General features: G+C 43.2%; 1 protein-coding gene across 13 annotated transcripts in view; it reads right to left on the reverse strand.

Moving 5' to 3' along the window:
* CTNNA1 (catenin alpha 1) overlaps positions 1 to 14,716 on the reverse strand; it is a 314,003-nt gene that overhangs the window by 8,748 nt on the left and 290,539 nt on the right. For all 13 annotated transcript variants that reach the window (XM_070234165.1, XM_070234167.1, XM_070234166.1 and 10 more), the window contains 3 exons: positions 13,027 to 13,183; positions 5,039 to 5,239; positions 4,320 to 4,471 (listed from right to left, as the gene is read on the reverse strand). In XM_070234165.1, coding sequence (XP_070090266.1) covers positions 4,320 to 4,471; positions 5,039 to 5,239; positions 13,027 to 13,183 — 510 coding nt within the window. The remainder of the gene's footprint in view (positions 1 to 4,319; positions 4,472 to 5,038; positions 5,240 to 13,026; positions 13,184 to 14,716) is intronic.

Genomic DNA, 14,716 nt, shown 5'->3' on the forward strand with positions numbered 1-14,716 from the left:
CATCTTGTACTTTTATGTTATAAAGATGGCTTCTTTCCTTAAACTCATGAACCAACCTCTGCTAACGTCAAACTTTTCTTCTGCAGCTTCCTCACAGACCTCGTAGAATTGAAGAGAGTTACGGGGCCTTGCTCTAGATTAGGCTTTGCTTTGAGGAAACATTGTGGTTGGTTCGATCTTCTATCTAGACCATTAAAACTTTTCTCCATATCAGCAATAAGGCTGTTTTGCTGTCTTATCATTCACATGTTCACTGGAGTAGCACTTTTAATTTTCTTCAAGAACTTTTCCTTTGCGTTCACAATTTGGCTAACTGGCCCATCTCAGCTTTTGAATGTCTTCCTCACTACATCATGTCTAGCTTTTGATTTCAAGTGAGAGACATGCAACTTTTCCTTCCCCTTGAACACTTGAGGTCATTGTGGATTGTTAATTGGCCTAATTTCAATATGGTCATCAGGAAACAGGGAGTCTTGAGGAGAGGGGGAGAGACGGGAGAAGGGGAACGGCCAGTTGGTGGCGCAGTCAGAACACAGACAACATTTATCAATTAAGTTCACTGTCTTCACGGCGCCCCACAACAATTAAATAGCAACATCAAAGATCACTGATCACAGATCACCACAAAAAATACAACAATAACGAAAAAGTTTGAAATATTGTGAGAATTACTAAAATGTGACACAGAGACACGAAGTGAGCAAATGCTGTTGTAAAAATGGCGCCAACAGACTTGCTTGGCGCAGGGTTCCCACAAACCTTCAGTTTGTAAAAAGCACAGTATACCTGCAAAGCGCAATAAAGCAAAGGGCAATAAAATGAAATAGGCCTGTATTCTAATGGAAGAAATGACAACAAACAAAAAATGAATTATATGAAATATTAGAAACTGATGAGTGCTATAAATAAATAAAGCAGTGAAGGGGGACTGTAATTTTATATGGGTGGTCAGGAAAGGTCTCATGAGAAGGTGACATTTGAGCAGAGACCTCAAGGCAGTGAAGGTGGGAACATGAGAGGTACCTGAGGGAGGAGTGCTCCAGCAGGAGGGAGTCACCAGAACAAAGGCCTCAAGGCAGGAGGTTGCCTGGGAAATTGGATGAATACCAAGGAGGCCATGGTAGAGGGACTCAGCTCACTACCCTCATGTCACGGGGTCAGCTGGAGCCTTGGGAGCAAAGGGGAGAGTAGTAAAAGATGAGGTCAGAGGGGTGACAGGCTCAGGTTCTAGAAGGCCTTGTGGGCCAGTGTAAGGACTGAGTGCCATGGGCAGTCTTTAGAGAGTGTTGAGCAGTGGATGCATGTACTAATTGAAGCTTAAAAGGATCACTCTGGCTGCTCAGTGGATAAAGAGACTGCAGGCATCTAGGGATGGGAATAGGGAGACCAGCTGAGAAGCAACTGCATGAATCCAGGTGAGAGATGCTGGTGGCCCAGACTAGGGTGGGAACAGTGTTTAGATTCTCTATTTATTGTGAAGGTAGATCCAACAGGGTTTGCTGATAGACAGATGTGGGTTATGAGACAAAAAGAGGAATCAAGGGTGAATCCATGGTTTAGACCTGAGCAAGTAAAAGACAGAGTTGCCATCAAATGACACATGAAGACTGGGTGGAGTACGCTGGGGGTAGAAACATAAGGAGCTCAAACTTTGGGGCATAATAAGCTTGAGGTGCCCATTAGACAATCAAGTAGCAAGAGGGAGTAGGCAAGGTGAGTGTGGAACTCAGGAGAGTCAAACTTTTGATGATTTTCTCAAGTCTTTACATGCCAAGGGAATGAGAAGAGGTCAAGAATTCTTCTACAGGGTAAACCCACAGTAAGAGGCTGAAAAGATAAGGAAAAACCAGCAAACGAGACTGAGAAGGAGGGGGGCCCAGAGATTTTCTTTTTCTTAGGATGGGAGAAATAACTGCATGTTTGTATGCTTGGAGAAAGGGGCTAGAGGAAGAGGGAATGGGATCCAGTGCAGGGGACGGCCTTAGTCAGGGACACTGGGAGGTCCACAGTGAGAGGAGGAAGGCAGGGTACATGGGCACAGAGGCAGCAGGGGGCAGATGCCCCAACTGACTCAATATTCTCAGTGAAATAGGCGCCAGGGCCAGAGACGGAAGATGGGGCACTGGTGTGGGAGGCTGAGGTGAGCAGGAAGGTCTGAAACGTTCCTAGACTCCAGGGCCACACTGCACGGCACTAAGGGCCCAGTGACAGACCTGGGGTCAGTGACCCCAGACAGGGTGGCTGTGCTTTTCTACAGCATGCTCAGCAGGAGAAGGCAGGATTTCACTAGGATTGTATTCTGCAAGGCAAATATAAGGAAGTAAATGGGAGCAAGAGAGATTATATTGATGAAGCACAGACTCAAAGCTAGAAAAGAAGTGAGGCAAGGACCTAAGGGGCTGAGTGAGGGTGACAAGTGGGGAGGACCAACTGACTGAAGACCCTGGTGGACTCAAAGGATTGTTGAGAGTCACAGTACTAGAGAGAGCAAGCCAACACACAAGGACACTGGACACTGGGATGATGTAGATGATGGTAATGACAAGGACTAGGGTTATGACCACAGAAGGGAGGTTGGGTGGAGGGAGGACAAGACATCAGACAGAGGCCCAGGGGTTGGAAGGATGATTCGTGAATTAAAACAGGAGTAGTGTCAGAGAGCATAAGATAAGGGAGGAGCTAAACCATGGCTGTCTTATAGACCTCCAGGCCCTCCAGGCTGCTCCCAGGATAGGGGTTCCCACAACCCTACCTGCTTCACCACAATGCGGCTCTGGAATTTGCAGGTATCCCCTGGAGGGAATGCAGTTTCAGCCCACTTAAATCCCCAAAGACATTAACCTCAGACACCCAACAACTCCTCTTTATCATTAAGGTTTCTGTTATTCTACTTCTAGGTGTTTGTCAGCATGGAAAGAACTCTGGAGAAATAGGGCTGTGTTCATTACCACCAGTACATGTGACCCAGGGATCCCTTCACACCACCGAGATATAGACGCTGGGTATAACCTTGCATTCAACGAAGCCAGGCCTCCACCAAACATGGGTTCTTCTTTAGTACAGCAGCAGGGATGAAGAAAGCAAAAGGCTCAACCAGCTCCCTGCCTCCAGTTCCCAAGATGTCCAGGTGACCTGGGGACTGCAGTAACAGCCAGCAGCCAGGCAGGCGATCCTTGAACAGTTCTTTCCTCCCCACTTCAAAGAGGAGTGCAGTCTTGCCCAAGTGTTTCTACCCTGCATACAAAACTGGTCCAACCTGATGCAACTGCCTTAGAAACGGCCTCTGTTTGCACCTGACAAGCTGGCTAGGTTCTGCAGGCTGTCAGGCTGAGAGGGTACGAAGTGGGACAGAATCCCTGCCTACCTTGGGAGGTTTGACTAGCAAACCATGAAGGTATAAATGAACTCCCCTGACCCGACTAGATCGACAGCATAGCAAAGCAGCCATCAATGCAGCAGGCAGGCACTGCACTCCAACTCCTGCTCTGCGGCTAAGACAGGGCCTGGCCCAGGTGTGGAGGGTGGCCAGGTGGCTGTGGGGAGAGTTACGCACACGCCCTGCTCTCAGCTTCCAGAGCAACATGCTTATACTCAGAACAGCATGTGAGGAATCAACTGCCATGGGAAAGGCAGCTGTGAGACCCAGGCCTGGCACCCTGGGGATGCATTACAGAGAGGTTGGTAGTTTCTCAAAACCCCTTTGTTTATGCCAACCCAGAGTGGGCCCTGGACTTTCTCTCAGCCAGTGAGAACTGTTGCTCTCTCAGAGAACGTAGGTCAAATGGGCCCAGACCAGGTGGCACTTCCATTCAGCCATGGTGAAGGGGCTCAATGCTTGGCCCTGAGCCAGGGAGCATCACCAGGGCCTTCGAGTCCCTCACCCTCACTTTGAGCACATGGGTTCTAGCATCCTGGCTGCCTGCCACCCCTTCGAGGAGAAGGGTGTTCCATGTGAAGAATAACTTCCATTTGCATTAAGGAAATACTCCCTTCTCTGAAATTAACTGAAAAGCCTTTATTTTCTGTAGTTTCCCTTTAACTCAAATGGAAGCCTCTTATTTGTGGTGACTGTTTGCCCTAAATTAAATCGTCAAGGCCAACTCATACTAGCTCCTGTTCTCGGCCCAAGTTTGGGCTCTAACTTGCGACTAAAAGTCATTTTAGACAACATAATTAAATATATCTCATTCTAACAGCTTTTAGATTCATGGTTTTAATATACTGCCACTGCATCTGCTGAGTTCCAGAATGATGCATTGCTCAAGTTTAGCAAATGATAAGAAAGAAGCTGTTAAAACATCTGAAATGCCGTTACTCACCCTTATCATCAACACTGCTTTCCTGATGTCCCGGATGCCATCGTACACCAGGCGGGAGGCATCGATAAACTCGTTCTCATCCATGGGCTGGGCGGGGTCTGAGCTGAGGGCTTCCACCGCCGCTTCTACTTGCTCAGTAAAACGTGGCATGACTGCGGAGAAAAGAAGCATGGCAGATCCTGCTGGCCCAGCAGACACCATCATTCTACCAGCCCTCCCTAAATCCCTCACTCAGACAGAAAGAGGCGAAGTGTATGATGAAGAGCCTCTGCTTCTACCCAAGTGAGAAGTATTTATGGCTGAAATAAATTAAATGGCGTATTTTATAAAAACTCAAATAATCTTCGTCTCTGACCAGATTCTGCAATATAGGATTTGGATGGTTAAGAACTTGAAGTGAGATTAACTTGAGGCCTTGCTTAAGAATGGGACTCTCCTTAATTTAGTATTTATTCATCAACATGAACCTTACCTAAGAATTTCATCTTAAACAGAGTGTTCAGAATTATTCCCATCATTGATCGCGGGGCACACATGAAGGAAATGGGTTTGCGAGGCCTTAATTTGGCTGACCAACTTCTCACAAGTCTTGATATACCACCCAGAACTCTTAAGACCTGAGCGGAGTTCTGATCTCCTACTTCCTAACCACAGGGCCTGGACTAACAGGATGGCCATCTGTGTGTGGGTAGCACCAATAAGGAAGGGAGTTCCCACACCTGTGTTGGAGAGCAGCTTGGTGGCTTCCAGCACCTTCTCTGTGTAGACCCCTGGCTCATAGTTGTCCATCTCTGAGGTGACTACGTGAATGACTCGGGCTGCCCGGCCTCGGATTGCACCAGCTGTGCGGTCCAGTCCATCCACATCTTTCTCTTGGAGAGCAATGACACATTTGTTCACATCTTCCAAAATGTGATTCTCTGAGGAACAAGCAAAAAGCTGAATGAGGAAAGAGGCCTTCCACTACAAGAGGACAATTTTAAGTTGGCATCTATCATTTACTGAGGGCTTATTTTGTGCCAGCTACACTGCCAAAAGTTTTACATGTATTATTTCACTGAAGAAACCAGATTAGCAGGTGGATTAACTGTCCACACAGAAACTCAACCAACCTGTCATCACCTCCAAGAATAACAATCTTCATTCCAGGCTTAAAAGAGAGAGAGAGAGAGATGCCCATCTTTAAGGCACAGTTGTTCTGTAAGCCAGGCAGAAAACTCACATCACGGAAACCGTAATAACTTCTCTTTCCCTTAAATAATTTCACTGACCTTATGTCCCAGAATCTGAAGTAGAAGAAAAGGTTCCCTGTAAGGCTTTATCCTCCTAGTCCCTGAGCCCTCCCTCCAGTAGACGCCAAAGGTATTCAGACAGTCTACCAAGAAGCCAGCACAGCCTTGGGATAGGAGTTGCCAGAAAGCAGGCTGAAGCATCCTCTGGAGGGTGCCGAGGGGGCCCACCTGAGGCGAAACATTTAGTGACCCCGTTAGGATGCAGGTGGGCCTGTTGTGACATTTGCAGAAACCCGTGAATCCGATTAAACTGACAAGTGGCTCCTACCAGTCACAGAGCCGAATTTGGAGAACCCACCCAAACCTATTTTTCCTCAAAGCAAAAAGCTTGACACTGGATTTCAGGAACCCCAGAGTAAGGAGTTTGCTTCAACCTCAACTATAATAGCAAAGTGGAAGCAACCAAAATGTTCAAAATCAGAATCGGTAATAAATTATGGGCACTACAAAGCCTTTAACGTGGATGAGGTCAGTCTGTAGGGGCAGACCCAGAATGGGAAAGAGAATGTTCTCACTCATCCAGAACTGCAGACACCAGCAAACAGCCCAAATGACAGGGCTGCCCAGACTTCATAAGGTGGGTGGGTGAGGGCACACAGGGAAGTCCCCAGGCCATCACCTGGCCGTTTCCTTCCTGCTTGGCAAGGAGCTTTCTTCAAGACATGTAAGAACTCTTAGAAGCAATGTCTGGTAAAGACATGCTTACTCCCTTAAACCAAGAAAGTACCTGGAATAACAGGTGACAGAATAGTAGTCCTAGTTCTTCTGGAAGAGCCAGAAGAATCAGGGCAAATGTAATCTGTTTAAGAAACACATCTGGCCAATTCTCTGCCAGCTCTACATCATGCTTTTGACATGTCATTATCCAGGACTGGTTCCTGATTTAATCCATTTCCAAAAGTCATTACCCTTCTCTCATAGTCTGCTAACATAGGCGTTTTACATGACAGTGTCTGGAAGGGAGATAACAATAACTTTGACCTCTTAAGGTACCTAGAACAAGAAAGCGGTCATGGTGCTGGTTCCTCTTGTCCAAAGGGAAGCCAGAGGCAAAGTGGTACTTAGCAGATCTAGCAAAGAATAAAGCCATCACAATGCCCTGCCTTTGGGCTTCAGGATCCCCTTAGGCCTCGAGAACCAAGGCCTTCCTCTTTGTAGATCCCTAAGAGTCTCTTTGTTCTGAGACCACAGGTATAATGGAATAAGATGAAAAAATCACAATGAGAAAGAAATAATAACGTGAAAGAATTAAAAAGGGACTCGGTAAAAACAGCTTTCCTACAAAACTATACATACTTTTACCATATGATCCAACAATTGCACTCCTTGGTATTTATCCAAAGGAGTTGAAAACTCATAGCCACAGAGATGTTTGTAATAGCTTTATTCAGAACTGCCAAAACTTGGAAGCCACCAAGATGTCTTTCGTTGAACAGATAAACTATGGTACATCCAGACAATGGAATATTATGCAGTGCTAAATATGCTTCAAGCCATGAAAAGACATGGAGCAACCTTAAATGCATATTTAAATGCATATTAAGTGAAAGAAGCCAGTCTCAAAAGCCTACATACTATATGATTCCAACTATATGACATTCCGGAAAAGGCAAAACTATAGAGATGATGCCCGGGGTTAAAGGGGGCAGGGATGAACAGGTGGAGCACAGAGTATCTTTAGGGCAGTGAATACACTATATGATACTATAATGATGGATACATTTGTCCAAACTTATAGAATGTACACCACCAAGAGTGAAGAGTAATGTACATCATGGACTCTGGGTGATAATGATGTGTCAATGTAGGTTCGTCAATTGTAACAAACATGCCACTATGGTGGGGGATGCTGATAATGAGGGAGGCTACGCAAGTGTAGGGTCAGCAGAGAGATGGGAAATCTCTGTACCTTCCCTTCCTCTTGATTTTGCTGTGAACATAAAATTGCTCTAAAATTCATTCATTCATACATACATACATACATATGTAAAAGAAACATCTTTCCAGGGAAAACCAGAATATAGTAAGAACTCCTGTTGTAGAAGGGGAAAATGAATTACCACGGTATAGCTAAGATGATCATAATTTAGCATCTACTAGTTCAAAAATTAAGAGACTTTCTAGGGTTTATTTACACCACTGTACTATTAAAAGAGAAAATACGTTAAACTTTTTACATAAATTTTAGGGGGGATATTTGAACCAATTATAAGAATAAATGGATTTGGAGCCCTGCAGAGGCATCTTTCACATACAAACTCTCTACATGTTAATTTGAACTAAACAGACAGCTACAGAGCCTGCCCACCATCCTAGGCCTTGGGTTAAAAACGGCCACTTCTACTGACTCTAACACAACATTTACACTTGTATCTTGTATCACTAAGGAAAGCAAAGTAAAAGGAAAGGAATAAAAAGGAAAGAAAAGATGTTGCTAAATAAACTATGAACCAATGTTTTCTCATATCATTGATTTTAAGACTCATCCCTGTTTCAGGATTGTTAATACCTAGGGGGGAAGCATATCTTGGAATCAATGAAGCATAGCATTCTTTTTTGTTCATTAAAGAAAGTGGCCCAACTTCCACCAAGGATTTGTTAACCTTCGTCTAGACACCTATGTTTTAAAAAATCAATTTAGACTTTCTTGAATTCATATTGCCTTTCTTCCAGAAGAACCCAAACCAGAGAAGGGTTTGCCATTCATTAGTGACAAAGGAAGCCATCTATTCCAGGAAGCTGACTCAAGTACTGTTCTCTACCTTCACTCAACAGCTGTCTCTAGGGAAGGCCCAGCCAGCTGGGGCCGCCACACACCCAGGACACAACACCAATCCTGCTCTCTACACTTAAGCCCTAGGGAGGAGGTAAGTTTCCACTGGACATGTGCAAGCATGGGAGGTTAGGAGGTACCCACTCTAACTTTAATTGAATTTCCAAGGAAACTCAGGATGGTTCCATTCTGAATAGACACACCAATCTTCACCCCATTAAAGACTCTGATTGTTCAATATAGTCTTTATTTGTAGGTGCTTCTAACAGGAAAAAAATCATGCACACACACAAAACAGCATATCTACAAGGGATCATATTATGGACACTATTATATCTGTTTTTCATTTGAAAACCTTTCTGGGTCTGCCTCTACAGAGCTACCTCATCAATTTTAATGGCTGCACAGGACCCTGTTAAATAGATGGAGGCATCATAATTCACTTATCCCGTCTTCTCTTAGACATTTTGGTTGATGTGAACATCCTTGTATAGGTATTTTGGCGAACAGTTGTGTATATATCCCTGGGGAAAATTTCTAGCAATGGGATTACTAAGTCAAAAGGCATATATGTTTAAACTAGATGTTCGGTACCTAATTGCCCTCCAGGAATCAAGCCAAGTGGCATTCTCCAGAAAGGCTGCATGAACTTACACTTCAGCCCACAATGTGTAACAGGGCCTGTCCTGTATACCTTTTGTTCTGGACCTCTTTATCGGTGCAACCTTATGCACACATGGGAGATGATAATATTAATAGTTATATAGAGGACTTTAATCTATAACAAGAAATATTCTGAGTGCTTGGCATTTAACTCATCTATATGGTAGCGATTTTTTTAAAAGTCACCATTAATTAACAAGGAAAATGGGGCACAGAAGTATTGAGTAACTTGCCCAAAGTCACACAGCTACTGGGCATGCGAGTCAGAAATCAAACCTACCGTCACCACTACCTATACCATTTCCTCAAAAGAGAGAACTCTATCTTCAGTTTTGCATTTTTGCTACGAAACACAAAAACAAAAATTAGGTACAATAATCCTTTTATTTAATGACCGCCCAATCAGACCGAATTATTTGGGCCTACCAAGACTTAATGAAGAAAGAGTACAAATTACCACTCTTAGATGTTGCCCCAAAGTATGTAATACAATATTATTTGTTTCCAAGAGCATCTGGTAAAGAAATGTAATAAACCCAATTAGAACCATTCTAACCAACCACTTGCATTAAAAAAAAAAAAAGAACCAAAACTTCCACATGTAAGCAGAGTAAACAAATGAGAAAGTAAACTGCATTTCCATATGTTTATCAAATATAATTCAAATGAAATATTTCAAACCACTGTCCTTAAGGGATCAGTCAATATAAATATATTCATGGGTTGCCGAATGCTCTCTAGCATCCTAAACCGTCTCCAATATTTACAAGGCAACGTTCTGAATAGAACAGCTTGGGAAAAAGGAGTCCCTACACGCTCTTCCCTGGGGGTGGGATGCATGTCCCTCTCTATTTTCAAGTGCCACAGTCTCATATTTGATATACAGTGACCCAAGTTCCCCCTGCTCTGCAGCCTCATGGTATCAGGGTCTTGGTGGCTTCACCAGGTTATACACAAGATTGACCACTACTTTTTTTTTTTTTTTTTTGAGGAAGATTAGCCCTGAGCTAACATCTGTGCCCATCCTCCTCTATTTTATATGTCAGACGCCTGCCACAGCACAGCTTGATAAGCAGTGCGTAGGTCTGCACCTGGGATCCAAACCAGCGAACCCCAGGCCGCCGAAGCAGAGTGCACAAACATAACCACTACACCACCAGGCCAGCCCCATTGAACACTACTTTTTGAGCCACAAATTCAGAATATCCCATGTGATAAGTATGAGGGAACTTCTAGAACCAATGGGACAGAATATCTAGGAACAATAGAGATAAAGCAGCAAAGGGTCTCTCAGCCCTATTCCCTAAATAATTTCCTCTTTGATGGGTTCTCAGTGAGTGGGCAGGGCTACAGCAAACATCCAGGCCCATGGATTCCAAGAGGGCATCTGATGGTGGAAAATCATTAGCGGAAATATTCCACAAAACCTCTCACACTGCCAAAGGGCCACAAGGCCCCAGAATACTGTAGAGAATAAGCACTCCAAGGAGAAGCGGCATCCTGACCCTTTGTTCCACAAAATTTTATGAAGCCCACCAACCTTAAGCCAGACGCTGTGCTGGGGCACTTTCCTGGCAGCCCCTCTGGCCAGAAACATGCCCACCTCACTGATGGGACCACTGAAGCACCAGTGTACCTCAGGGCAAGGGGAAATGGGCATAGGGGCAGATCAGGGTGAAGCCAAGACATGGCTTCTTGTCTAAAGATTGCCCATGACTGCTCCAGATGACACCTGCTCTACAATCCACAGTGCACATCTAGAGATGCACAAGGGCCAAGGACTGGGGATAAATGGGGGTTTGCCCATTTAAAAGTGGGGTTCCTCTCAATGCTAGCCAGCCACTTCCCCACCAAGGCTGTGTATCAGGTGAGATGAGGAGACATCTCAAGTCACCCCACATAAAAAGTGATAAAGCCGTCAGGAGTCTGAATGCTAAAAATTAACTGGTCAATCCAGTAGAACTCTGCACAGGGATCTGCCTATCCCTTCACTTCATCCCAAGACCCCAAAAAGCACACCATAAATCAGGGGAATTGTGAATAACAACCTTGCCCCGTTAATTATTTATTTACTTGACATTGCTAAGCAAGCCTGCAACAAAACATTAGAGAAACACACTAGGGTAGACCTTTAAAATTTAGCTACTCTGAAACCACCACCACTTTCTGACCAAAAGAATTGTTCCGTGTTTTTATTTGCTAAACAGAAACTGTCTAACCTCCTTTCCATCAAACCAACTCTTATACGTTCCCTATTTGCATAAAAATTGAACATCCTCACCAGACAAAAGTGTATCAGTTAAAGAATTTGATTTCTCTCTACCATTCTTCTGTTTTATGTCCTATACCCTAAAGATACTGCCCAGATCCCACTAAATGCTACTGCAGAATCCCTTTTGTTCTCTGATTTGAAGAATGTTGCACAAGGGACATTTGATTCTATTACATTTTATTTTGCTGTAAGAAGGACTGAAAATCCCTTGAGACCAAGCCTGAGATATACTCACCCTAATCACAAGAAAGTAAATTTAGGAATGGAATATCTATCTCCGAGGGGGGCTTTGCATTTAGATTTCAGAATTTGTTGTTTGCTTAAAAGTGTGCTGTGAAGGTGGAATGTTTTTCTCTAAACCTCTGAAAAAGAATAATTCAGTACTTCATTGGGAAAAACAACAGAAGGCCAAGATTTCCCAAAAAAGCCATTGCTGCATTTTTGGCACCTGCAAAGATATGCTTGCAAATGGGTTTTGTGGTTTAAAGTACCAACACCTGCAATTTGGCGGTGTTGCAGCAGCATGGTTTACCCTCTCTTTTTTTTGCAGTTTACAGATTACCTGCTCCCCACTCACTCAAGAAGAGCCAAAGATACCAATCCCAAGGAGAGCGGGCAGAGACAGGGAAGATTGGTATGCGGAACACACTGTCACCTTATATAGGTCACTGCTGGAGGACTGTGCTGTGCCTGTACTTGAGCCCCACTTCCGTTTCAAGCCCCATTGCCGCTCACATCTCCCACGTTCCAGCCTGTGGTTCCCTGGGGTGACAGGTAGTTTCAGCCCTACAAGTACCCAGCCACTGACTGCCCACAGCCACTGGCCTCAAGAAGCCTGGCACCTCCAGAGAGCAAGCAGTGCAGCCAAGGGCAGCGAAGGCTCTGTCAAATAGAGAATGCATTTATACTTGCTCAACTCTAAGGAGATGGATTGAAATTTATCTCTGTGTGATAAACAGTGAATTGCAGTTGACAGACATTTTCTATATGAATGCAATTTACTATGTCATTACCAGTTTATGTTTATATAATGAAATCAACTGTTTTTGTGAGGTGAATTACCCAGATTTATTTTTTGCAAGTTCATAATTAAATGGCACTTAAATATTTCCTCTCTGTTTTCTATCTGTGCATCACGCAGACAGAGAGTCTTTCAAAAAGTAGGCAGTTAAACTATGATCATTTCTGAGGAAGAGGGAAGGAGAAGGTTTCCAGGAAGTGGACAAAATTATTTTACAAAAGAAACTAAAGGTGATAATGTTGGCAATCCTTTCTCAGGAAGTTTCATTTGTTATGAAGTTTCACAGCTTCATAACAAATAACCACAGCCTCTACCAGGACATAGGTAAAGGTTTTTCTAAATACAACAGCAGCAAGACGGGTAGATGGTTATGGTGCTGTACAGGTCACAGTTGCAAGATCTTACTCTGTACAAACAGAGAAAAACCTCTGCCAGCCCACTTTCCATTTAGTGCTTCTTATATCAAGACCAAGCCCACCACAACGGAAATAACTCCAACCCCACTTCTCACTGCTCAGGAGTCAGTGGTACTTTTTTTTTTTAATTAAAATAATAACCAGCACAATATTATTGCTAGAATAATTTACCTGCCCAGACTTGGGGGCGTTTTATTGTCCATTACTGTAACTTAGGCAAAAGTAATTATGTACATCATCACATTCTTCTCTGGGGAACCAGCTCATTACCTGAGACAGCCAAGAAGTCATCAATGGAAGTAATGTCATCGACAGCATCTGTGAGAACACGGACTTGTTTTTCCCACTGTTCTTTAAAAAGATCCATGTTCTCTTGGGCCAGTTTACTCTGTGGTTTTGCTGCTAAAGCCAATGCAGCATTGATAACCTGCAAAGATATTAAAGTTCATGGTTTACTTTTTCAGAGTCATGAAAATAAAACAAGTGGGACAATTTGGCCAGTAGAGTGGCTATGGCTTTGTCTCACATGCATTTCATGAGGACACATGATACCATGTTTCACCATAACATTCACAAAGATGAAGTAGAGAAGTATTAATGTTTTATATGTGAAAGTAGAAGTAATACATACACTGAAACTATGGACAATTATAAACATATAAAAATATCTCTAATCTCTCCACTCTGTGATAGCAACTATTTATAATTTTGACATTATGTTCCAGGCTTTTTTCTCCTCATATACACATATATGTATGCACAACAAAAAATACACAATTGGAATTACATACTACATAAAATTGACTATCCTGTTTCTTCTTTTAAATACTTCTCCTTATCATTAAATATATGGTAAAAACATTAACTGTTTATTATTCCACTCTTATGGATATACGTAGCTATTTTCCTATTGTAGGATATCTAGGTTTGTTCCATTGCCCCCCATTCTTAATAATCATGTGTTGAACATCTGGCATTTCAGGTTCTTGATACATTATCAAAGTAGATTTATGAAAAATATACTGTATTCCAACTGCAGGCATTTTTCTGAGACATAAAAAGTTATTTCTTAAAAAAAGCTTTATCGAGATATACTTCACATACCAAATAATTTACCCATTTAACCTGTACAAATCACTGATTCTCATTATATTCACAGTTGTGCAACCATCAACACAATCATTTTGGGCTTTTTGGTGAGGATGATTGGCCCTCAGCTAATATCCATTGCGAATCTTCCTCTTTTTGCTTGCGGAAGACTGTCCCTGAGCCAACATCCGTGCTAATCTTCCTCCACCTTGTACATGGGACACTGCCACAGCATGGCCCAATGAGCAGTGTGCAGGTCCACGCCTGGGATCCAAACCCACGAACCCTGGGCTGTGGAAGCAGAGTGCGCAAACCCAACCACTACGCCACCATGCCGGCTCACCACAATCATTTTTAAAACATTTTTATCACTCCAAAAAACCCATTTCCATTAAGTGTATCATTCCCCATTTCCCTCTACATTCCTTAACCCTATCTCCTAATAACCACTATCTTAACTTTCTGTCTCTATGGATTTGCCTATTCCAGACATTTCATATAAATGGAATGATATTACTACGTGGATTTCCATAACTAGCTTAGTATATTGGAGGGGTGTTCCAGAGTGATGTTATCAACTTAGCCCCCCAGGACTGGAGTTAACCAACTGAAGAGGAATCAGACCCCCCAGACTGGTGCAACTGTTCCTCGTCCTTCCTAAACAATTGGAAATGACAGACTATCAATTATAGATTCACAGGCATAGGGGACCGGGCCATGCCAGTTATTAATTATAATAGCCCACTACTTTCAAAAGCGTATAGGTTTGGACAATAAATTATTTGGAGGAAGAGGTATCCTATCTTTCTTATATGTTGCTGCTGTGCTCTCCTACATTTTCATCACTTCAAGGCTTGTTCTTTGGTTCTTT

The sequence above is a fragment of the Equus caballus genome, chromosome 14, assembly GCF_041296265.1.
Source record: "Equus caballus isolate H_3958 breed thoroughbred chromosome 14, TB-T2T, whole genome shotgun sequence".
Lineage (NCBI taxonomy): Eukaryota > Metazoa > Chordata > Mammalia > Perissodactyla > Equidae > Equus > Equus caballus.